Source organism: Oryzias latipes, chromosome 10 (assembly GCF_053564925.1).
Source record: "Oryzias latipes strain Hd-rR chromosome 10, Olatipes_Hd-rR_3.1".
NCBI lineage: Eukaryota > Metazoa > Chordata > Actinopteri > Beloniformes > Adrianichthyidae > Oryzias > Oryzias latipes.
The window spans coordinates 25,784,394-25,811,053 of NC_136246.1; the positions used below are offsets into that span (position 1 = coordinate 25,784,394).

General features: G+C 41.0%; 1 protein-coding gene across 18 annotated transcripts in view; it reads right to left on the reverse strand.

Annotated features, from left to right (window-relative positions):
- The window catches only part of LOC101167879 (rho guanine nucleotide exchange factor 9), a 49,138-nt gene extending 25,430 nt beyond the window's left edge, over nt 1-23,708 (reverse strand). For 7 of the 18 annotated variants that reach the window (XR_909457.4, XM_011480406.4, XM_078953672.1 and 4 more), the window contains exons 1-5: nt 23,439-23,708; nt 19,291-20,963; nt 16,358-16,690; nt 15,435-15,561; nt 15,244-15,353 (exon numbers count right to left, since the gene is read on the reverse strand). Coding sequence is in view for 17 of the 18 variants with exons in the window: in XM_011480406.4 (XP_011478708.2) it covers nt 15,244-15,353; nt 15,435-15,561; nt 16,358-16,690; nt 19,291-20,889 (2,169 nt within the window). In the remaining variant the exon portion in view is untranslated. Of the gene's footprint in view, nt 1-303; nt 1,032-15,243; nt 15,354-15,434; nt 15,562-16,357; nt 16,691-19,290; nt 20,964-23,294 lie in introns of those variants that run through there. The other 11 variants (XM_078953673.1, XM_011480409.4, XM_078953674.1 and 8 more) reach the window with 7 other exon arrangements.
- Nucleotides 23,709-26,660: the final 2,952 nt, after the last annotated feature.

Below are 26,660 nucleotides of genomic sequence, written 5' to 3' on the forward strand. Positions count from 1 at the left end.
CACATCATCCCTTCCTGTTGTTTTTTTTTTTTAATTGTTATATTGGTAAATATTTGACAAAAATATAGATGGGTTGAGGGTTACAGGATAAAAAGAGGAGATCATCGCAGGTTGGTGGGGCGGGGGGAGAAGGCTTTAAATGCTAGGGATGTGGATTTCAATCCCCACAGAAGCGGTGAAAGCATCACATATCCGCACAAATCACCACTGGACAACATGAGCTGCCACAAAACGAGGAGAGGACACAAGACATAACGGAGGACCGGGGGTGGGGGGGGTGAACAGAAATACATTATGTTGTACCAACGTCATTCATTTCAACGCGTAGCCGCGCCGGAGCGCCGGGTGTCCCCGCTCTGGAGCACCGCGCACCGCTTTTCTCTCCTCTCCGGTACGAAAGCGTGGTGCGCTGCGAACCGGGCCCCAAGCGCAGATCCATTAACGAGTACCGAGGATGAACATCAACAGCACGTTCACAAGCACCAGAACCGCGATCACCGTAAACACCGCGCAAGTCTGGACATCCAAGGCCATGGCGCAGCGCTGCGGGCCGATGCTGGGATGTGCTCTCTGTTTATGGGCCGTTTTCAGCTCCACCGTCTAGACGTGCGGCTTCAAAGCGACCGATAAATCCACCATTACCGACAGGCATGAAAAAAAAATGTAGTGGAGGAAGAAAAAGAAAAAAAAAAAGAAAAAAGATGACCCTACGTGTCTTCACGCTCGCACGCGATGCAATTCAAAAAAGGCACGGGAAGAGATGCATCATCCTCACCATCATCTCCGTCATCAGTCTGCACCGCGATTTCTCCCTGCAAGTCAACACCTGCCGGTGTTTCACCCTCTTCCCTTCAAACCGAGCGGCTGTCAGGCCAATAGATTCTCAAAGCAAACAAAAGACAGGCTGAGCGCAGCGGGTCTCAGCAGCTGAGCCGCCTTCCGGTGAGGAGCGGGGCGCAGGGGAGACGATGGGCTGGGAGCCGGAGAGGCGGTCCTCCACTGCTGGACCACCGGCTTCAGCCTTCACCTACAGCCGGGGGAGGGGCACCATTTCTGACCACAATCATAACCTCATACATCTTCCACCCCAATCTATAAATATCCCAGCGCTGCTGTGCCAATTTATCTTTTAGGACCTATTCCAAAAATAAAGGATGAATGTGAAAACAAGTGTTCCTCCTCAAAGTAATCTCCATCTCACTATAATTCTATCAGATGAATCCTGATCTGATCTGAAAATCAACTAAATCACAGGTGTGCAGACAAAAGTCATTACTAAAGAGTCTCAAAATTGTTTCTGAAACGGGACTAAAGACAAAAAAGTGCATCCATTCATCTTCCTCCCCTTATCTGTGTCTTGAGTTACAATTTTCCACCAAACATTTTAACTTTCAGGCTGGATGGTGGAGCAGTGGTTAGCACTCTCGCCTCACCAGGTCCTTTCTGTTTGCATGTTCTCCTAATAGCAGACAGGTTGATATTTCAGAAAAATCACGCATTTTGTGGTATAAATCCCTCTTTCAGAATAGCCACAAGTAAAATCTTAAATAGCAGCCATTTCTAAAGATGGAGGCCATACACTACTTGTTCAAAAAATATTCAATGTCTACTTGTCCCAGTTTCAAAAATATGGGCTGTTCATGGACAACATTGAATCAGTTAGTTCTAAAGTGGCCCAAGTCCACAATGTTTCAAAATAGAGATATTATATGTTCTATGGTCTTCAACGGAAAAGCTATCTGATTATGTGCAAAAAGTCTCAAGACCGTTGTAATGTATTGACTATGCTTGACATTTAGAATGCATTTAGTGCAAAATTCCTGGACTTGGGCCTCTCTTGCATGGGTTTTGCTTCATCCCATAGATGGCAGCACTAGTTATCCAATATGGCAGCACCCCTGTTTAATTCAAGAAGGGCCTAAGTCCAGAGACTTTAGTTTGCTAGTCATCTGAAATTATATAAGTGAGGTACTTCATATTATAGCATTTGTAAGCCATGAATTGGTGCTTAATCTGAGTAAAGTATTAATCATTTGGTGTAGCCTCCCTTTAAGCTATGCAATTAAAATAATTTCCTGGAAAAACAAACCTCTTGGACTTGGGTCCCTTTTGAACTAACCAATTCAATTGGATATGGATAAGGAAATGGTTTATTTCAAATAATCAAAGCAAACAAAAAAAATATATATCTATACAAAGATACATCAAAGATGGGGTAATTAATCATATAATTGATTGGAAAATACGCATAACCACATACACTAGTGAATGATTCAATTGTTACTCTTAATCATAAGTAAACATATTAGCTCTTCTGCATATAGATCACCACACAACGAAACTGTTAAATATTACGAGTGTCAAAGGAGTTCAATAGATTGCTTGAAAGGAAGTGGGAGAAAGCACATTCATATCCCACCCCTGCTTAGCTTCACCTAACTTTTAATCTTTTTAATTTCCTTTACTTAAAATGCAGTCATTAAACTTGAGGGGTACCGATGGAATACTATTATATGCAAATTATGTGCAGTACATATTTTAAAATCTAGGATTTTCTTGTGGCTGACATGTTTTTCTGAAAGAGGGGATTTAAAGGTACATTCATGCCAAATTTGGTGATTGTACCACAAAATACATCATTATTTAATAATCAGTTTCACTATTTTGCATTCCCGAATATTCTATTCTTCTATCATTGTCCCTATAGATGTTAAAAAAAACAATCCGATCAGATTTTTTTAATCTATTTTCAAAGCATTATAATGTTTTTTTATTATGATTTATACCATTTTTAGCCAAAATCAAAAGAACGTTTCTGTGAAGCATTAGTGGTTCATTATTCGTCTCTGAGTTGTGGGCAGGACCATTGGCATTAAGCAACCCCATCCCTCCTTCCCATCCCTGTTGCTGAGGGCTCTCAGTTTACACTCTGCCCTGCTTAAAGCCCCTCACACCCCAACATACAACAAAAATGGCGAGCAATATTGGAGCTATTCAGCCGTCCAGTTTTGATCTAGATCCGTGGCCCGCTCAGCGTATTTTTTACGTCACAGTTAGCTTTTTCAAACTGCATCTTTTCGTCTGCGCCTCATTTACAACCATTTGAATATAGAAATACTCAGAAATGAAACTTTAAGCCTTATTTTTTTATTTATTTTTTAAATTGTCTTTAAGTATGTCCTCCATCATCAAATAAATTCCACAAGAAAATGTTAAAAACACCAAAAACAAAATTTTCATTGCAGTGGGTCTTTAAAGCGTGTGTGATTGTGTGGCCCTGTGATGGACCGGCGACCTATCCAAGGGGTACCACGCCTTCGCCCAACACAGAAGCCCCTGTGACCCCCAAAAGGAATTCAGTGGGTTCACAATAGAGGGATGGCATTTAAACTTTTACAAAGAAAGACTGCATTCTTTAATCAAAACAAAATGCATGCAGTAAATATACATCTTCATTCCTCTTCAGCGTTGTGTGCAGAGATTTAAATCCATATGAAAATGTTCATTTGTTTTAAGGCATCTTAGTCTGGGTGTAGTCCGAGTGTCTGAAAGTGCCTGGTGTTAACAAACATACTGGTTTTATTATGCAAACATGAATTCTCTGCATATGAATAATGCAGCATCAAGAAAATGTCCTCATTCAAAATGTTAGCAACAAGCAGAACAGGATCCTTGGTATTACACAAACACTGGCTGACACAGCGGTGTACTGCTGGGCATATGTGGGTTTATGGAGAACACCTGCTTATTTTTCATTCATCAGAGTATGCTCATTATGAACCCCTCTCCCCTGTGTGCCTTATAGTGAGCAGTCAGCTTCTTCGCTTTCCTTCCTTTCTTACGAGAGTTAATTTAAAGATTTAATTCAAGCCTTTTTTGTTGACTTTGTTTGGGTTGGAGGGTCAGATGTTGCCGTTATCGAGTGACGGTTCATCACACAATCAGAGAGAAACACACAAATAAAGCCTTCTAACACCACCGTCTATCTAGAATGATTAGTATGAGAACGGTGAAGGAAGAGATTGGTTTTTGTGATGGTCAGGGTTAATGTCACAGGAAGAGATTCTACCCAAGATAACTCAGGTCGCATTCACACAAAAAAGTGCTACAAATCCATATTTTGCACACAGTCTGATCAGTCTTAATGACAGGAAAATGCATTTTCTTTCTTTTATCCAACTTTTTTCATGTTATATAAGCGTCGTCACAAATGTCCAATGGTAAAAACATCGTTAAACAGGAGAAGCATGGCAGATGGCAGCAAAGGCACACTTTAATCCGAATAAACAAAAAGTGCTTGGATAGACATCTTTGTCTAAGCGAAGCTTCAGGGCTGATATTGTAACCATTGTGTGTTGTGTGTGACGTTAATCTTTCTTCTACAAACAATGTTAGTCATTGTTTTGTGCATGCGGGTTACTTCGGGGCTCTGGTCACTTCACAATGAAATCTGATATAAAAGCATATTCTGCACACGAACGCTGCCATCAGAGGATGGGGACTGGGCTTGGGCACCAGCGTCGCAAATACAGCCTGGTGCCCAGTTGTTTACTCAGACTATCACCGCTTAGAGATCAATATTTAAATTAGAAGCAGAGCGCATTGTTTAACCAGTAAATAAATCAATACTATGACATTTTGGAGTTTTACATTAGTGTTGGATGACATTTCTGACCTCTTCTGTGTGACCGAGGCATCCCTATTATTACTCCTCTTGCGCTTTTCCTCTCATTGTTCGCTGGTCACCAGATTTATTATTTTTTTTAAATATCCCATCAAGAACAAAGCATTTATAAAAGCAATGCTTAATTTACTTTGTAAGACTTTTTTTTAAGCTCTGATGTTAAGACGTTTTTCTTTTTTTTTCTTTTCACTTTTGCCATTTTTATGTTGAAAATAATTTACAAACCATCTCCGATCATCTTATTTTCAAAGCGTTCCCAGTGGTCATTTGTGCATTAATCAAATGCACGCATATAGGGGTTGCCCCGTACGAGTACTGCTGATTTTTGGGTTGTCTGGGCGTGTGGATGGTCGTAGAGAGGTGAGCGCAGGTGTGTCTCTCAGTTCTATTGAGGGCTTGTATGGCGACCTTAAGAGATGCCAGGAAAATGGTTCGTGCCATTGTTGTGCATGTGGTAAATGTGTTGTGAAATATTTGTAATAATAACGTAAGATACATTCTCTTATGACGTACCGGTGTCCTTAAGCTACACTCTAGTAGTTAGTAAAGTGTGTGTGTCGTTTTAAAGGACATAGTTTCTGCAGAGCGGCAGTGACTCATTAGAAATTCACATCTCGGTTGATGGCAGGACTGTTGGCACCGATTAACAGAAACAGAAAAAGTCAGAAAAAAGTAATTAAATAACCTTAAAGTAAATGCAGCTTCACCAGCAAATGTTCTCCGATTTGTATTACTTTCAGGCAATTTTTTTTCCTGTTGATTTTCTTTTTATATTCTTTTAAAGAATCTATTTTTAAAACTTTCAGAAAAACGAAAATCAGTACACTAAGATACATTTTAAAGCAGTTTCAACTAATCTAACCCCATGACTGCCTTTGCTTGTTTTCCCTCCGTGTGCACGACACCGTGACAGTGCTGACAGGACATGTCATCACTCTGGGAACAAGTGAACTTTACACAAAAAGGCTCCTTGCAGCCTTCCAGGTGTAAGACAACCATGTATGACATGCTAATGCACAGCCAAACATGTTTTTCATTAAATTAATTGACAAGCCGCTGTCATTGTTGACATGTTTACATAAGAGCACAACATTTTCCGGAAGAAATAATAAAAAAAACGAACACAGAAATAGTACGCTGAAATTACAGTTTAGTCATCACCCACTCATAGCAGCCACCACCTAGTCAACCATCCAAAACACATAAAGTGCACTGTTCGCTTTCACCTGAGAGCTTTAGAAAGGATAAAAAAAAAGACCTCAGACAAAGTTCAAAAGAATAACACCAAAGGAGTGCAACATATCAGTATTTTTAAAGCCATAAATAATTTCCAGGGCACTTTCTGCACATACATGCTGATAAAAGCAATAGCTTCTGAAAGCCTGGCTTTCAGTGACAAGAGATAAGTATGGTGCATCACAGCTGAGATATGACAACCATCCTCAAACATGCTTTTTCTCTCATCTGTGCTTTTGTGTGTGCATTTGTGTGTGAGACTCAGCGAACAGATTACATAAGCCTGTCCTACCTCTGTGGGCTCCCTCTCAAATCTCCCTGACATTTAGACAACAAAGGTCACATTTAAAAGTCTAAATCTGCACAGACACCAATGCTAATACATTCATACACATACAGACAACAGGGGGAGAGTTGGGACAAATATGGCGGACTTTCTCACACCAGCTGAAAATCATATTAGATAAGTCTGAAATTAAAATGACGGCACACTGAATGCAATACAAGCTCCGGCGCATGTCTGCAAAAGGAATCTGATTCACGTGAGTTGTACTCTGGTGGTGTACTGTGGAGCCACAACAGAAAACAAAATCTATTTTTAAATCCCCTTATTTCCATGAAACCAACTATTTTATGATGATCTACCAACATTCAGGGGTGTTAGATTTTGGGAATCAGTACAGCACCTATTTAGATCGGTGCTGAAAAGAAATGCTGATCAAGTTAAAAAGAGCAACTGGACAGTTCCGAAGCAGGTCAAACTAACGTCACCTTCTTTGGCTCCATCAAACGTTTGATTGTTTTCGTCGAGTACAGTGGGACGGGGGGGGGGGGGGGGGGGGGGGGGGGGCTTCCTGTTCACGTCCCCACACTTCAATATTTAACTCTTTATTTTTTGGGCTAAGGCGGGGTTAATGACTTGGTGCAATTGCTGAGCCTATAAACAGATTACGCCATTCTTCCGTGCATGCTCGTTTCCCTGCACACATGGGGTTTTCATTCGTCTTGAGCTGAACTGTGACGGCAGGCTGCAGCTGATCCCTGCTCCTGAGGCTCTGTTCCCTTAAGCTTTTGTTTAATATGGCGGGACAGGTCACCCTGTTGTTTGCTTTTCTGTTCTTGTTAAAGTCTGGTTGTGTTGGTGGGGACAGTGATGTGCTGACAGCTGTCATGGCCATACACTGGACCTTGTCACCACTTTAGTGTTATATTAATTACATTTTTGTTTTCTGCTGCAATTTTGGGCATACAATAAGAGTTTTGGCACATTTAAAAGAAGCTAAATAACAGAATAAATTAACACAACCACTGCGGTAATAAAGGCAGAGGCCCATCTTTGTACCGCCTTGACTTTTATGATTTAGATTCACACGACCTTCTCAATATCATTCCTTGTAAACAGTTGCAGATTTTCTTATATTTGGAATTTGTAGAACCAAAAAAGGATCTAGTGTGTAAAACAATTTGAAAAATCTGCTACTAAATTTACAAGTTTCTTTTACAGGACGTCCTACATGATAATGCTGTGGGAATCCTTCCACTTGCAGTAAATTTTTAATTCATACAGATGAAACAAACGATGTTGTTTGTTCTCTGGATGCTCATTCAAATGCTTTCTGATTATGTGAACAATGATGAGTCAAAATTTCTCTACTGGAATTTGTAAAGACAGCAGGTGACAGCACGGCCAACAGGTGGGCAGACCTGAGGATTTCGTAGACAAGAAAGACAGCTTGCTCACTACATACAGTACTGCTATTTTGTGGCCCTATGCTAGCAGGAGACAGTGTAAACAAAGGGATGATGGGAAATGAGGGTTACTCAGTACCAACGGTTCTACCAAGATGTGAATTATGTGATAAACTCCTGCTGCTCTGCAGAAACTATGTCCTAGAAAACCACAGTCTTTTTTAAATTTTGGCTAAGAACAGCATAATCATAATTTAAAGACAAATGGGAATGCTTTTACAACAAATCAAAATATCATTGGAGTAAGACTTTAATGCTGCTCAGAAATCCCAAAACCAAGAATGCATTATAATGCATCCAAAAATATTTCACTGAGGCATTTCTAACTTTAAAATGATTTAAAATGCTAAATAGAGTAACTTTTGGTGTTCGAATCCCTTTAACAGTAACAGTTTTTCAGCACACGAGGCATAAATCCCACCTTACCAGAAAACCTGCTCAGTAACTTTGGGCTGCATAAGGACATCCAGTCCTAATGTAGCCCAAAGTTACATTAGTATTTAGTTACAGAATGTTTTGCTGCATCATCTGTCAACATCACCCAGGTGTTTTTGTTGTATGTGTTTTACCCTTTCAAGTTGCACTATTCCGCCTTCAAATCGGTTCTGTGACCGTCCCTGGAGATGCCACAAAGCCGTAACAAAATACTGCGCATCTACAGAACGGGTCGTTTCACACAGCACAGTGAGGCAGAACAAAGGCGTCTTACAGGTGGAGAAAAGGTGGTTGTGTGAGAGGTTTTAGTGAAGTCTTTGTAAAGCTCCCTTTGGTCCCCTGTGTCTTTTAGAAAGTAGTTGGCTTTTAAGTTGTAGCACAAATTAATGCAACAAATGACATTATCAAGCATCATTCATAAAAAGGTCAGTTCAGTGACGCCAGTACGGCTGCACTCTTAAGCAAAAAATGCGTTTCTAGTATTTAATATTGTCAGCTGGTAGATTGGCTCAGAAAATGAAAAAAACACTGTTCACCATGAGTTTGGTTGACACATCAGCTCAATATCAGACACGTCTGAAAATGCTGGTTTTTGTTAGATTGTGTGATAGTAGCTAAAAACTGAAAAATGGCGGAACTCTGACCCTTTCCTGATTAGACATCATCTCTTTCACTTACACGTCAATTCAAATTGCCCTTTTTTTAGGTCAGTCATAATCAGAGCGTCTGCAACTTTAAAACAAAAATGTTTTCCCTCACTGAAACTACAAGTTTTAGCACTTGTGGATAAATGTTTGTGGTCTGTAGGTATTCAGCTAATGGGAGGCGAAGCCCACCACACCCATTTCCCTTACAGTCTGCTCCAATTCTTTTCTTCTCCTCCCATCCCCACGGTAACCACACTGACTTCCTGCTTCCTCCCAGGCCTTGCAGCCACAAAGTGCCCTAAAAATAAATTGCCGGACCTTTCCTGAACGAAGTTTTGTCACCATTGTTCAGCCATCAGCTGTTTATTCGTTCAGCTTCGTTTGGCTTCTAATGTAAAGTCAGTGGGTCAGAACACAGAGAGAGTTGAGGAGCAGAGTGAGATTTTTGACACTGAGAAGGAAGGTCATGCCAGGCGCGGTGGAAAAATCACAGTTAGGTAATGCGCGACATGAGAACTCTCCCATTCTCCAGTCAAGCTGCTTCAGTATACCAGTCTTTTCACGTTACAGCAATGAGACCGGCCAAAAAGAATGACTTTTTAATGAAGCATCAGTGCAATATCTACGTGTTCTGCAGACTGCAAAACAAGATGAAAATAGTCAGTGACTGTGTTCCTTGCGTCAGCCCCTAGTGAGGCTGCATAACTTAGTGGACTGCTTCAACTGCAGCCCAAATGGAAGGCAGCGAGTCTGAATATATCCGCCGTATGAGCCTATTTTTATGTTAAGTCTCTTGAGGAATAATAACATCTGAAGACAAGATTGTGCAGGGAGATACTAACTTAGAGGCAGAAGCTAATTTAAAACATCTTACTTGCTGTTTCCCTCCTCTGTGAAGAAAATTACCACAATACATTGGTAATTGTATAATTGAAAGGAGCTCCTTAGCAGCATTAATGACTCAAAGTACACAATACATTGAAATGCAATCAAACAGACTCCATGTTAAACCCCAATTGATATTTCAATCAGTCTGTGGAAGCTTTTTCTGCATGTGCATCTGCTACTTTCAGTCATTTATTACTAACCCCAAACATAAGAGATGTTTTCCCTCACGTACAACAGATTTAAGTTTTATTTCTTGAAAACAATAATAAAAATAGAAAAAATTAAAAATCCTCCTGACAGAGGATTGCAAGCGCAAGGTGGGTACTTTTTAATTGAACAAAAAGGCATGTCATTTCATTTACAGAACAAAAAAGATCAACCTTAAAAAAGGCTTAGGAAAATCCCTTTATTGTTTCTAATGACCTCTGTCAGGGTTTGCTAGGCCACCCAAATTAGGAATTCCTTTACTATGTCTGCTGTGCTGGTGTGAGTGTTACATGCATGAGCATGGTCATGAGTGTCACTATTAATCAGAGGACTGTTTGCCACCTGCAGCCTAAAACACTTTTTTTCTTTGCTTATTTCTGAGCTCCTCTGCATGCTGTGGTTGTTGGATTGTCTGTTTAGGCACAAAAATCCTAGACTTTTTCAACTTTACATCAGTGGTAAGCCTGCTAATTTTAAAACTGAATAAAAAAAAAACTAAAAGAAAACTAAGCATCAGTAAAAGTGTTGTTAGTATTGTAGTAGTTAGTATTGTTTTTTTCTTCCAACAACAAAGTCAACTCCTCTTCCTCTGATTCATTGATATAATGGATCAGATGCAATTTTGCCACCAAATAAAAACCCCAAACTAAAAATATTTGCACTGAGGATAAACACAAAAACTCACATGCACATCAGGCTGCAGGAGGCAGGTGTTTTCACATGCCTAGAGGGAGGAACAGATAAGGGGAGGGCGAGGAAGGTGAGGTAACGTAGAATAAACCGTGGGAGGGAGACAAGCTGATATGAGAAAAGGAGAAAGCAAAGGATGGCAAACTCTTAGGTCAGGAAGAAAAGGAGAGTCGCACAGAGTTAGAAAGGGGGGAGAAATGAGGTAGAAGCACAAAGAGCAAAGGGGGTTGCATAATACGAGCATGCGACGGAGAGGTTTTCTCTGATGCCGCATGCGGTGCAGCAGGGAGGTCAGCGGGAGAAAGTTAAAGCTAAATAATGTACACGAGAAGTGGCAGCTGCCAAAAAAATCTGCCTGCCGTTCACAGAGGCCTGCAGAATACATTCTAACTTGCAAAAACTGTGCGGGCAGTTAGCTTCTGTCTCATTATCTTAGTTCGGGACAAAGTGACAAGGGCTGGAGCCTTTAATTTATTTAAATTATAGCAACCGAACTGGATAGTCGGTGAAATCCGACTGTCTGTTCAGCAAAGCTCTCGAGGAAACCCCTTCAGACCTAGAAATACTAATAAAAATGACTGAATTAATAGTGAGTGTAAGCTGCCTATACCTTTAAACACAACATAAAAGATACTTAAGGACAAGAGAATATAACGAACAGAACAAATACCTTAAATGTCAGTTTTATAAGTGCAATACAAGACAGAAGTTACACAGATATGTACCATATTATAAAAAAAAGTATGAATATGATTTTTTGTAATCAATCTCCTCCATGCCGTGTCTCCTGTACAGAGACATGCAGCTCTCCAAATCTGTATAAATCTTCCATCGCAACAAAATCATTGTTTTCATTCTATAAAACTGGACAAATCTTTCTATGAAAGTTTTAACTTTGAGAGTTTAAAAAAGATACGAAAGTGTGAAAATGTTCATGTTTGTCTGAGAAATATATCAAAAGTTTGTAGTAAAAGATGTTACAGCCTTAAAACATCTATAATCTTACTTTGTGGATTTCACAGATCGCAGGTTATCATTAGAACGTAACCCCTGCGATAAACGAGGAACCACTGTATAAGTAGTGTACATTGACTGAATGTGGGAACTGGACTGAGTGGTGTCATCCATAAAAAATGACTTACTTCCAGCTTCAACCAAATGAACTTTTTTTGCAATAAGGGCATCACTATGTTGGAATCAGAAATCGTCAATAGAAGTCTATGGGATTTCAGTTTTTCGGGATGAACGGGTACTTTTTTTTGGAACGCAAGGAGCAGGGGTCACCATGTCCAGTTCCCATATACAGACAATAGTAGTAAAGTAAAAAAAAAAAAACAGTAGAGTTGTCACAAACTAAAGATTTTTGGGGCTTTGGCCTCAAGGTGGAAATTGACTCAGCACACTGGGATTACGATGTTATTAACCCCACAGTCTTCCTATGATAGCAACATAGCATGCCTTGGGTGAGTGATGGAATGATAGATAGGCTGGCCCAGACAAGAGACAAGCTGCAAAAGCACAAGCCTGTGCATGCAAATGGGTGCACAGTGTGCTTAACTGCAGAGCATAAAGAAGAGATGCAGAAAAACAAGAAAGACAAGCGAGCATGGCTCTATTGGTCCATGGGAGCCAGCAATCATCAGAAAAACAGCTATTGCAAAGAGCAAATGAATCCTTCTCTACGCTTAGGAGGAAAGACGCAGGCTTAAGGCCTTTCTATTATAAACGGAAGCATGAAGTCACACGGTCGTGTGTGCACCGTCAATACAAACACACATGCCGTTATTTCAAGAAACATCCTGGGGGAGCCTCTAACACAGCCACCTGCTCAGGTTTGGACAGGGGTACCGCTGTTTATCAGAGCTCACCATAGACTTCAGAGCAGCGTGAATTGCTGGCACCTTGGCCGCTCAACAATGCTGATGAAGGATTCTAGGTCACCTGTGGTTCACCGCGTGAACCCTGCACGCATGTGGTTATTTAGGAGAACGCCTCTTTTCACAGTCTTTTGAAAAATTGAGCTTAGGGTGAAACAACATACAGTGTGTGTTTAGCAGAGATATCACAGGGTGGTGCTATACATGCCTCACCCAATAATGAAGTTGTCATTGCAATGACTCCCGCATCCTGACGGGTTAATCCTGAATACCAAACGAGGTGCGCGTTTGCCACTCACAGAGAGATCATCCCGAACACGATCTCTGCGTCGGCGCATCGACAATTCAACCGATGGGTCGCTTCATTTCTGACAAAAACCTCCTTTAACCCGGCAGTGCTCTCCTCCATCACTGCCCCGTTCTTTGGCCAAGTAGCCAACTGCCTGCTGACTCATGCATAAATAATAAATACACACCATTGCATAATAATGTTGCCATCAGAAAAGTTCTGGGTCGGCTCAAACTTAATCACGCAGTTGTGCCGAAAAGCGCTAATCTGAAAGAAGCCTTTAATAAGACCCCCACCCTGCATGACAAGTTGACAGCAGTGCTTCGGGCAGAGTGCTAGCAACACACAGGAAACTGTCCTCTCCTAGGAATAAAAGACGGCTGCTGCCATGGTTTGCTAGAGTGTAGCACGGCACAGGATGAAAGAGGAGGGGAAAGGAAAAGAGAGGGGAGGATAGAGCTGAACAGAAAAGGAGAGAAGAGGAGAAGAAAGGAGAGCAGAGGAGAGTGACTGGGGGAGAAATCCATTTAAATGAAAGGGAGAAAAGAGGCGTCAGCATTAGCGGTTAATCCACTGCAGTGAGAATGCGTTCTCTCTCTGCCTTCGGCCTCTAGGATCCAGTCGTCATCATAAGAGGAAGGGTGCAATATGCAGTACAGTGTATCGCAAACAGCAGACCATCCACGACAGCCTCATGAGATCGTTTGTGAACGATCAAATCCTCTTGTAATGCTGCCCTGCTTCCATGTTTTTTATTTAAAAAAATACATGTTTGTTATTTATTCAGCAATTTTCAATGGGTCGTATCAAATTTTCTTCCCAAGAAACATAACAATGAAGATACAAGATCTCTCCTTATCTGATCCGAATCTCAAACTAGCTTCCCTCCCTATTCAAACACAAGAGACATAACCAGTCTTACATGGCCGATGTGCCTACCCCAAGGGAGCACTATGACAAAGGGAGCATCTCTCCTCTCCCACCTCTTTTTCTCTCTTTCACCCACACACTTTCTCTATTTAGCTCATGCCTAAAAAGGCGGCCTAAAGATAGAAGCAAGGAGCTGAACAGGAGCCAGCTGAGTGTCATAGCAACAACGTGCTGTGGTTCACAAACGCAGTTTAGATCACAGAGGAAAGGGTATAAACAAAGATAAAATGCAGCTCATTTCTTTAAACACAGAGTTACAAAATTCCAATACAATTGAAAACTACAGCCTGGACTCAAAACCTGAGCAGATGGCCTATGTATTAAAACAGTTTTGCTGTACTTTAGCCATCAAACTACATCAATATGAGGTGTACATGGAAAATATGACAAATGTTATGACAATGCATACACTGCAAAATATTTTATACCTGCAAAGATTTAAATCCTTGTTTTTAGACATATTTTTACCAGCTTTTTTCACTTATTTTTTTCTACACCTTTTTCTAAAATCCGCACAGAAAAGCTCATTAAGATCTAGAATCTAGAAATAAGGAAATTATTATTAAAATGAGTATTAAAACTTGATTTATTTAATTTTTATTAATTTAATTTTATTTTACTTTATGTTATTTTAAAGTCAAATAAATGTTGACTGGCACTCATTGTTAATATTTCGAAAACAAAAATTTTGATTTATGTTCTAAGAAAAGCAGCTACTTTTAGATTTTGTGCACATTTTGTTCCAAAACTTAGGTATTGCCACTTCTTACAGTAGTTTTTTTGGGACTAATCAAAATGAACTACAATTAGGTAAAGTACATGAAAGCTAGAAAAGATACAAACCATTTGCTTAGAACTAGCAAAAAATACCTATTATGGGGTTCTAGAGTATTGCACTTGAAGCAGTTCTATCAAATATTTCGCTTTTAGCTAATTTTTCCATTTTTTTCACTGCTTGCGTGGAACTCCTTGTTTCTAGATTTTAATGTATTTTATACATTTTTTTGTTAAAAATGACTTGCTGCATGGAAAGATAATTTTACAGCTTCCTATGTCTAGGTTTCCTCTTTTTGAAGTACCTGAAAACTTACTTTTTTGTCATACAAAGATACACACGGTTTCCCTAGGACTACATGTTCACGTTTAATTAACTAAAATAAAAGATTGTCCAATTATAGCAAGCAATGAGATTCAGAGAGTTCTTTGCAAGATGTTGAATGTTTTTTATGCCGTCAAAAACATAAATGAAACACTTTAATGCAGAAGTGGCTTCAGGTAAATTCCAAAGTTTGAACTTAAAAGTGGCTGGTTTAACTTCCAGCATAGTATTAGTAGCATAAGCTCTGCAGCTACCATTACTTAAGGTGAAAAGAGACTCTTTCAGATGCATCTCAGTGCACACCAGGCACTGCATGAAAATGATTTCATGGAACTCTTTTTTTTCTTCTCCCCCTTTTTTTTTTTTTTTTAGCTGTGAAGGTCACTTTGTCTGCAAAGTTACTTTACACAATAAATGTGAAACTCTTGAGTGTGACAGTACACAATAGCATATGGCTTTTTTTTGCTAACACAGGTGCCATGTTTGTGTAGCTGATGGAGACCAGGACTCACAATGTTGACTTGCAGCGGTTCAGATCCAGGCCTCAACAGCCTCCTCCTCCTGCAGCTCCCGGAGCCTCCGGACCTTAAACGCACTGATGATGACGTTTGACCCATTTGTACTGGACAGAAGCACAAAAAGACTTAGAAAGCATAAAAAACCCTTTAATCTGTATTCTTTTAAAAAGAAATGAAGGTAGTACCTGACTGGGGCAAGAGTAGAGCCAAAGCAGTTAGGGTGCTGGGTGGAAGAGGCAGGGACCGACACCGCTGCAGAGATGCTCTGTGTGGGGGCTCGAGTGGCGACACACCCGGAGGGCGAGACAGGGCCTAGAGGGTACTAAAGCAGTTAGGGCATTTCCTACACTGATAACCCAACTGCTTACATACCCAAGCTTGAATGCACACACTTGTTTGCCCTTCAAAATAAAAAAAAAAGCTCTGTCCCCCTTTTTTGCAGCGAGTATTTCACATGCAGCAACTCTATTCTGGTGCGTTGGCTAGTGAGCATGCCCCACAGTAAGCCACAAGAGACAATACATCATGCCAGCCAGGTGTTCTTTCAGGTCAAAATGAACTGACTCTGAGATAGGGCAATGAGAGGCAAAGCTTATGGGAGCGATGAGGCAGAAAATTGGCCACAGAGAAAGGCAGAAAGTGAGAAAGAAGGAAAAGACAAGCCACATGGAAAGAAGGGTTGGGATGGAGGGAAGAAAAAAGAGAAAGAAGGAAGTAGAACTAAGGAACAGAAACGTCCAGCAATACAGGAGTCTATGTAAAAATGAATTAGACCATTGTTGCAGCTAACAGTATGTGGTATAAAAATACTGGGTTTGCTCTGGGCTTGCCCTTCAAAGTCTGAAGTGTGCGTTTGATTCATTATGAGCATGGGCTATATTTATCTGTGAGTTGGTGGAGGCTACTAGTGAGACTTGGCCATCCTACTTTTAAGCAAACAGAGAACTATTTCAATGTGTACAGTAAATAAATATATCCAAACACATGTATTTACTTTTTAAACATTTGCCCAGGGTTTAATTTATGACTGCTTATTTGTTTATTTTGCTGCCAATATTTTTCTTTCTGTGAATTCATGCATGAATTCTCAAGTTACGAAAGTTCTTACTCTTTGGTGCAGCTCCGTGGACTGTGGCTCTCTAGTAACACTGCTCTCTATGACGGAACAGGGCCTGGAGCGTGCAGCCATCCGTCTCAGCCCTGGAAAGAGTTGCATGGTGGGAGCAGGCTTGCGTCTCAGCCTGGACAGTGAGCCGACCTCACTATAATGGGTGAAGAGCTCTGGAAAGGGCCTCCTCTGGTCCAGTACAGCTGAGGCCGGGCGAGGACGGGGCCTTGGTCGCTTGTGGGGTACAGAGGCCTTCTCTGTGCTAGAGTGGGGCACGGTTGGACCCAGCTGTCTTACACTGCTGCCTGTCTGGTTGGCAATCTGCTCACACAGCTGGGATTGGCAAAGATACTCAGTGGTTTTGGCCCAGATAAAAGTGGAACAATTCATTTCTTGTTTAGGGAGTTGCATGGAACCTCTGTGCAGATTAAAAAGTTAAATACACCTGAAATTTCAGAATAAAAGACTCTAACGGCCATAAAGTCATGCTTCTACATGCTATAATTGATAATCCAGAGCCCAACCCGTTTCTCATAAAAATGACTATACCAGACAGGTAGAATTTCAAAAATCTGATAATTATTTTTAAAACTATTAATTCTTTACTCTTTTAGCAGGAGAAAGAATAATTCTTTGTGGTAAGCTCTTCCAAGATTGTACAAAAAGTTGGAGAAACTTTAGCCCCTTTCCAGAATTTATGTCCAATTATATAAAACAATGTTTTTATTTATTTCAATGTGATGCTTAAAATTAGTGGAGTCCTGGATGTAATGGTGTAAATTACATAATTTGTGAACGGGTTAAGGAGCCATGAGAAATTGGTTTTTCAAAGTAAACAGCGAATGCAATAAAAATACTGTATATACAAAGTAAACATTTGACTTGTTGAAAAAGAACTAAACATGTCAGGTTGGAACTAACTGGGCTGAATCTCAGTAATGCCGTAGTCAGGAGGGTTGACCCTTTCAAGTGGTATAAGTTTTGGGTTGTCCAAGCCCGTGGAAGGTCGAAGACAGGTGCAGTCGCATTTGAAGGTGTGTCTTGAGGCCACCTCATGAAAATTTTAAATTGTTGTGCATGTAGTAAGTGCATGATGAAGTATTTGTAAGGATAATGTAAGGCACGTGCACTTATGACGCATGGGTGATGCTGTCGTACAGTGCCATTACACTGCACTTTAGTTGTTTGCGTACTGGCTCCTTACTAACCGCACACACGGGGCAGGGAGGTGACATGTAAGTGCCCGAAGGACGCCTGTATGATGCCGAAGCAATAAACGCTGTGATTGTCCAATTGTCTAATATCTAACAGTCAGGTTGCAAGGACCGAACGCGCAACGGGAGCACGAGGAGCACACTTTTATCACTTGAGCAGCACTAATCGGCTACAGTCCACTGGCTTGGTGGGGTTGAACTAAAGAAAAATGCATAGAGCGTGCTTGCGTCTCACAGACGTCCCCTTTAATTACCCTCATGTATTAAGTGTTCACCACAGCTGGTCGCACGCAGCAAGCCCGTAGAAAAACTATGCATTACAATTTTCTCTCTACAGGCTCACCTAACGGTCTACGATCTTATATTTTTGTGCAGGCCACCAGTGTACCCCGTACAGGTTTGCCCATTTTTTGCCCACAGAAAACCTGCATCTGCCCGTAAGGACAGCTGTGACCAAGGCAACAGGACACACAATTCTGTCCTGATAGTCTGGAAATATAAAGAGGATCTTTAAGACTATCTGGAAATGAAGGCTAAACATCAAAAAATAAAAAAAAGTGTCACTGCAACATTAAGAGGAATTCAGCTCAAATGAGAAAATTTTAAACTGGATTTAAAGTTGATGGAATGTTAAAACCCCAGCTTAATCCTAAAAAAGCCAGTAAAGAATTCAGGAAGGCTTCATTGATATACTCCAAAAATATTCCCGAAGTTTCTTTCTATTTCTAGACTATATTTAATGTTTTTTTCTCTTTTGCTGGTGCTGTTTCTTTTTAGCCTTTTTCAAATTACACATAAAGTGTTTGTTTAGAGTTAGATTCCTTTCTTAAAATAAAGACATGATGTGTATTTTGTAGTCACTACCCAAAAAAACGTGCTCCTTGTATTTTAGCCCATCACAATGTATGTTAGCAAAGAACTTTGCTTAGTTGTAGGAATACAAATCAGCACCCTTCCCTAAACAAATGCTACAAAAGCCACTTCCCTTTGCATAATAAACCTCCATGAAAGTGCGCCGAGTATTGAGATGTCATATCTCATTTAGTCACAAGGAGCTGGAGCTAACATGTCCTGACTCGCTGGTATGACTACAAGGGAGATGACTAATTTTTTTCACTGGAGAGAGAAAGGAAGGCTGCAAGGAAGGGATGACGTCACAAACCTCGGGGGTGGCCGCAGTCTCTCCCTGCTAGCTCTATGGGGAAATGTGGGATTTTTATTTGCTAGCTGCAAAAGGCTAGCATAGCAGGAAAGGACAGACTTTTGTTCTTTGCTGTTGTGGACTTTTCTTAATGACCATTTCCTCTTCTCTCCAACAGATGGGGCAAAAGTACAACAGGCAGAGTTGGTGTCCAAATCATTTCTCTAGAACATGGTTCTTTGTCATGAAAAAGTGAGCTCCAGTAACAATTCAACTCTAGGTTTCTGCTGGTTTTGAAAAGCAAAAGAATGACCATGGTTAAAGCAGCTGCATAAATGATCTTCTAAGCAGTAATTACATGACACATGCCTTTGGCGATGTTAATGATGTTGAGAAAGCCTGCAATGGAACGCAGTAACAAAAATGCAACACATTTAATATGTACATGAATCCCTCTGAAGAGAAATAGAAATACAACAGCAGGTAAACATGAAAAAAAATCAAATACACTTTTATTGAATGATTTTGGTAAAAGTCAAATAATTATGATCGCTTATTTTACTTTTAAAGTCACTTACCTTAAATATTTCTTCTGTAGAATTTGATGGCCGTATGCTATTGGTTGTGCTCTTTTTATCACCTTCTTGGGATTGGACATTCACTTCCTGTATCTGGTGGGAGTCAAGTGGAGCATCCTTGGAATTCTGCTCATTTCCTGTTTGTCCTTCTACCTTTTCCTCTTGACAGAGACCGTTCAATTGATTACTTCTAACCTCCACGTCTTTTCCCGTCACTGTTTCTGAGCTCAATCGAGGAATGTGATTCTCTACAATAGCTGTAAACTTTTGGTTTGACTCTGGGTTCATATAATTGACTTCCACATCAAAACTCTGAAGGCCGTTAGAAGCTTGGGATCCAGAACAAGGCCTAAAGGCTCTTAAGACAACTTCGGGAGATCGTGTGCTCGACGAAAGTTCACTGTTTAAGTTACTGGAGTGCGAGGAATTAGCGGTAAGTTCTGGGGACGGGGTAGGCTTGGATTTTGGAGCTCCTTCATTTTGAAGTGTCAGCAACACTTGGGGAACGTTGTCCACTGTGCGTTGCAGAGTTTGCGGGGAGCTCATAGGAGTTTTTTCCCCCTCTGGAGGTGAGAAAGAGCGAGATGTCGTCCGCCATTTTCTGGCAGATTCCGCAACGCTGTTGAAAAATTTGAACAGACCCCCAAAGTGTCCCTTGGTGTCTGTGTGCTTTGGGGGCGGCGGCTGAAAGTCTCTAACACTCTCAAAGTCTACAGAACCATAGTCTGAGTCCATTGTTTTGTCCAATGAGGGAAGTTCTGAGTCAAAGCTCCTCTCAGAGTAGACGGGATTGGCCTTCCCCAAGAGGGAAATCCTCCTCAGGTAACTCCACATATCTTTGTGCCGTTTTCCTCCATTGGGAGGGTTTCTTTGGCTACTCTTCATGCTAGCCTCGTCACATCCTACAGTCACTTTATTACAGTTGGATGACGTGTTGTTGCTTCTCTTAGAGTACAAAACTTTTTCTGAGGGTTTACAACCGTTCTGCGGAACAGCTTCTCCGACTACAGCGGGCAGAGCGCCATCCGTTGGAGAAGATAGGTCTATTTCCTCCAGCGAACACTCAAACTCTGCTGTATAGCCAGCATAAGAATGCCTCTTGCCTCTGTGTCTTAGCGTCCCCCTGCTGGTCTGCTGAGGAGTACCAATGTCCCGACAGAACAACTCCTCATCCACCAGTGAGCTGGTGAACTTGGCTGTGGACAGTTTTCCCGTCTTTCCTCTGAACACTGCAGGGGATTTTAGCTTCTTAAAAGACCGAACTTTATCAGCAAATGAGAGTTTAGGGATGGAAGTCTCCCCAGGTAGGATCATGGAGTGGGGTCTCCTCTCCAGTTCTGAGACAGCTCTCTTCCTGTTCAAGATCTTCCAGATGCCCCCTGTGGCACGGGGTCTCCGACTGACCTCCTGTCTGTCCTTGACAAGGATCTGAGAAGAGGCGGCCTGGATCTCTCCTTGCTTGTCCACATTTCCTGGCCCAGCCTCCTGAATATAAACACTGCCGCTCTCATTCTCCACGTCCAGAGAAACATTAAACACTCGGTTGACAAACCCATTAGGGTTACTGCTGTCAGGGACAGGGTTGTCTGTCTGTTCCATCCTCTCTCATTCTACAGTGTCAGCTATCAGTTCCAGTAGGCATCATGTTAAGGCCCACTCGCGTTGTCAAGCACCTGGGGGAGCAAAAAACATTTTTATTCAGGAGTCTGACATTAATCTGAAAACACATTAACTACACTTAAGAAATAAGTTTTACTTACAGCAAATACTTGTATCCCTTAGCAAAAAGTAGCCTGTGTAACCCTTGTGCTATCTTAGATGACCCCACCCTTACATTGACGCATTCTCCCTACCATGACAAAGGTGGATAAAGGTGGAAAGATTTGATGGAATCCATGGACACCAGTGAAGATCACAAATCATTGAAGAAAAAAGGTTCAGAGCACTGTCTACTGGGTCTAGATGACCCAACTCCCAACGTTAGTGCCTAGGATAGCACCAGGGTTAAATGTACTAAGCAGTCTATACTAAAAGTCAGGCAGTATACTTAAAGTTTCCTTTTTTATATACTACCTATATATTATACACTTTCATTTAGTCTGAAGAACATGTACATGGTTTATAGCATACTTGCTATACTTAAACTCAAATATACTACTTTTTGCTAAGGGATATGAATGCTAACGGTGTACTTATTAGGAAGGGCATTTAATGTATTATCTAATCTGCAATAAAGGTCAAATATTTAGGAGTAACAGATGGGAACAAGCTTTCAAACAGCAAAAGTCTGGGACATCTCCTTCTTTGATGCTCAGACTTTTGAATTGCAGGGAACCCACTGTACCCTCCACCCCCAATATTTGCTTTTGCACCCCCATATTTGCTTCAAAGTAATTATTTTAGACACAATCCCAACTCACTTTTTAACTGGGAGGCGTTGTTGTCATAGAAACACTCACTATAGTGATGTCTTTTACAGATCTGCTCCAGTAGTAACACCACCGCACAGCTTAGATGGGCTTCGTCAAAAGCGGAAGATGCTTAGAGTATGCTAATTTCACTAGTTTGGTAATTCGACTAATGAGTGGAAGCATCTTGTTTATTTGAGGCTTCCACCACAACACTAGTTATTGTAAATTAAATTGTTACAGAGGATCAAAAACTTAAAAATATTATTACTTTATCACTGATAATCTTTTGAGAATAATAAAAAGGTACAGATGCTGTTTTTGGTGAGTTTTAATTGAAGTTAGGCTGCACTTAAATCTTGGATTTTTCTCTAGATAAGATTTGAGAAAAAATGAATCGCAGTGACACAAAAAGGAATTCCCACTAATGTTTTATCAAAATGAGATCGAACTACACAAAGTCAAAAGAAAAGCAACAACAAGTTAAGATACTGTTTGGTACTTATATCTAAAGAGGAAATCCTTGTTCAGCTTGGTAAAATGTGCAGGTTTACACAGTCTCAAGCTTTGAATCACCATCCTTTTCAGACGCTCTCAAAGAGTTAGTCATACTATTGTTAAGCTGCACAATGAAAAGAAAATGACTGTACATAATTAATCACGGCTACCTATAAGGGTGCACACTGTTTATATGAGGATTATAGTTTCATTAAAAAAAAAAAAAGTTAGATCAGTTCTATGTTTGGAATGCTTTCTGCAGACAAATAAACCAGAAGTGGGATGTGATCAGCTCAGATGGACAAAGTCACCCAACATTACCAGGTGATAGAAAGGGTGCACAAGGATTTTGGCAGTACCAAATTAAGAAGGTTTATAGACAAATCTCCACAAAAACACACACATTTTTTTTAAAATAAAGTTATAAGAAGTTATCAAAATCTCTGCAAGAAAATATTCTGAAATCCCAAACAGGAATTTTCTGCAACGTTCTGGGCTGTTTCACTAACAAAAATAAGAACCACAGAGACAGCCAAGTGAAGGAAGAGCATTTCCAAAGCCTTAAAAAAAGGAGGATACACATTCTTTTGATGATGTTTGTGGCCTCCAAATGTCTGGGAGTCATTTCCTAAAGGATTCATAAGAGTTTAAAAAAAAAGAATTTTGAGGTTATATTAATCCGGCCAATTAGAGTTGGAATCTCTTAAACCAGCCTCCCATTTGGATGTTATTACCCACAAATTAAGATGGAGTCTGCACTTAAAGCCCATAATATTCAACATATAGTCGAATTAAACTGTCAGTTAGGACACAGACTATTTGAATGTGTAGCTTTTTAAAAAGATAGTCCAATTTAACTTAGGAGTAACAGCAACTTGACTTCATTTTTAACCAACTTGGGGTATTAAACAGGTGAATAATGTTAACTAGTGTGGCGTTTGCGGCCACCTTCAAAACTTCAAGAACTTTACCTCTGTCTGTCTAAAAGCTGAGACTAAAGTTGTTTGTTGTTGTCCCGAGGTCTAAAAGTCAAATCGAAAAGTTACGTCATTACAAAAACTCGGGTTCACGATAAGACTGTTGAATTAGTAAAATTACCTTAAACAGTCGCTGCGTAAAAGGAAAGAAAAATGACAGCTGTAGCGCTTCAACCGTCCACATAAAGTGAATAGAGAGTTCCGTGGAAAAGGTCCACGCCGTGAAAACGCCGTGATTGAGACAGAAGAGCCGGCGCAAACTTACCAAACCTGTGCGCTTTATAAGGACATCTGCCCCGCGATCAGTCAAGTTAGACCAGCCACCGGCTGAAGTCCACCGCTGTCCTAACTGCTGCCATCCGAGGGCGAGAAGGCGGACGCTGCGATAGGAACAGCGACTCCCTTTGCGCCTCTCATTTGACTCCTTTTTTTCCCTTCTAACTTTCTGAAGTGAGGCTCCAACGTTTCAAAAAAAGTTTCCCGGTGAACTCTTGCCCTGTGCGCCTTAGCAGACCCCGACACTCTGATTTGTGATAAAGCTCTTTACGCACGGAGAAACAACACATCCTCCTTCACGCGCGCACGCACACACACACTTACACACATTAGTTCCACACATACACACAGACCAGAACATAAAAACTATAATTATTTTCAGTCAAAAGCTAATAACAGATAGTTAAAAGCTTAGTAAGGTCTTTAAAACTACTAAAATTCATAAATCGCTTGTATTCTGTGTTGTTCTCGTGTTTCTTCTGTCCCTCATGACTGTTGTTCCACCTTTTTTTAATGCAGGTCATACACATTCACATACACACATAGTATTTGTTGGATGGTTTTGTTACAAAAGCACTTATAACTTCCAAAGGAACATCAGTGAAAACAAGTGATTGACTGAACTCTGGTCTCTGGCTGATCCTCCTATGGGATTTGCTCTGAATGTGAAAATCCTTCTATTCAAGTGACACAATGGGGAGAGGGAGCTGGAGGGTGTGTGTGTGTGTGTGGGGGGGGGGGGGGACTGAAGGAACTCAGAAAACTAAACAGCTCCATAAGTCCATAGCCCTGAAAGAGGAGATGGTGGAAGAAGGGGGCCTAAATTTAAACGTTTCCTCTTTGTCCTGTTTTGGGCCCATTGTCACAGCGTGGCGTTCTCCCTTCTGCACAGGAAGGAGTGGATCTGACATCAACGCTCTCAGGCTGACAATGCCAGGAAGTCTGTCTGACTGTATGTAAATATCTCTGCGTGTCCATGCTTCCCTTGCTTGTCCGTGGAGCAGCTCTCCGCTCCCTCGTCCGCTTTACAGCTGCAGTTCTTGGTGGTGTAAGCAGCAACTCTGATGATTTACATGCCACACTCTCCTGATAACTCATCCGCAACTGTCACTGTGACTTACAGCAGCCTCATCTCCATGTGACATTATGGAACTTCCATATTTGCAAAGATTCTTTTTTTATGTAAATGATTTCAGGATTAGTCACATTTTTTTTAATTCCTTTTGAATTCAGACACATTCTTGCATTTTTTAAGGCTAAAACTATTCCCTTTGTTCCTATACTTATTTAATTCTTGCAAACTTCCTCAAGACCGCCTTCCTGCCGTCCTCCTGCTGTCACAAAACATCCTGGCTCGAACAGGCAGCAGGTTCTTCCTCATCTTTCACAAAAAAATTCACCCAAATAGTGTAAACATGACAGAAAATTAAGTAGGATAAAATTAAAACAATGGATAGCATTGAAAAAGTGAATCGTCATTTGCAGGGCTTTCTTTTTTTGGTTTTGTTGACTTGACTTTTTTTTTTTCAGAGCAAAACCAAACCCTTTGAAATGATGTCATCCATCCCTCAATTTCAGAACAATCGTCTTCTTCCTCTCCATCGTATGACACGGTCCACACTTACAGATTTTATTTTTTGGGGGGGGGGAACTACAGAGGACAAACACCCTCAGCATAGACCCAGCTGTAATTATTTCACCAGTCTTTGTCAAAGCTGCTGAGAGAAAACAGGCTGCCGTGAAAAAGCCAGCCAGACAGAGGGAGGGGAGAGGGAGGTGGGGGGGAGGAGAGGGATTGGGGGGGGGGGGGGGGGGGGCAGATATGTTGTGATATCAAATGAAAGGCTTAGTAAAGCCATGGGAACTAGATGCATAAGCTGCAGCTCATGTGAGAACAGCTGGGAGGTCAAGTCCAAGTTTTGTTTTGAGTGCAGGTGTTTGGTGAAAACAGACTGAGGTTTACTCCATTTTCTCAGAAGGAGACGGTTGCTGAGTTTGGGGAGACTGGGGAGAGATGCTGTGTAGTTATGGGGGGGGGGGGGGGGGGGGCATCACAAACAATAAGCCTACAATAGTTCTTTTTTGGATGGATTTCCCCGCCCCCAAATTTTTGGAATAAAAATCATTTTCAGGTAGTCTTTTCCTCTGGTATCAGACCTTGAATTACTCGGACATTCCTGAAATTCCCGCTGGACTGACCTGCATACTCTTCTGGCTTGGGTGCAACATGGCACTGCGTTCAACACACACACATACATACACAAGTTCACACCCCTTTTGAACCCATCTTACCAGTTCACATTGTGACATCTGACTCTTTTGATCCCAACTTCAATCCCCTCAGGTTAATCAATCAATTTAGGCCCTTTAATGTGTGTGTGCCAGCACACGACAGCTGGAATGTGTGAAGAGAGATGTCAGTGATGGGAATTTCTCACTTTTTAAGAGTCTCTTCTGTAAGAAGAAGGAAAGAGGGGAGTGTGAAAGGACAGGACAGAGGGAGTGTGCTGGTTTGTTAGTTAGTGTGCATGCGCAGCTTTCAGCTGGGGGATTTTTTTGTCTTTATCGGGATGAATCTGAAAACAGGAAGGCGGGTTCCAATAAACAAGACGAGCGGAAGAGTACCAGAGTTTTACTTCCTGTTTCAGAGCTTGGAAGGAAACAGCAGATTTTTTAGGAATTCAAAGCAGGAGTAACACTCCTGTAGGCTACCATCTCCAACATGCTCTGAAAAAAGAAAAAACAATAACAACACTTTTTTATGCCCTTTTTTATAAAATAGGAGCAATTAATTCAGAATATTTGACTGGCTCTGTATCCTGCTATGCCCTGCAGGCTGAGCTAAACTTGGCTTTGTTTGTGGGTCAGGATCAGTGACAAAAAAAGCAGCCTGGCACTATATGCCACTTCTGCTCATCTGGGTGTATTCCACTGATGACAAAAAAATTAAATAAATAAACAAATAAATAAAAATTAACAACCAGTAGACATCGGGGGGGGGGGGGGGGGGTGTTAAACCAAGCGAGAGCATAAGGAGATACAAGTTATAACATCTTCTCTGCAGAATGTATGAAGTCAGTAAAAAAGAACCAGATTTGAGAAGTTAAAATCGCAACTGACAGAAAACTGCCTTTCATATGGCAAAAATAAATAAATAAATAAAAATTGTTGTCTAATTTATCTCGTTGATAAATGTTGACCTCTGACCTCT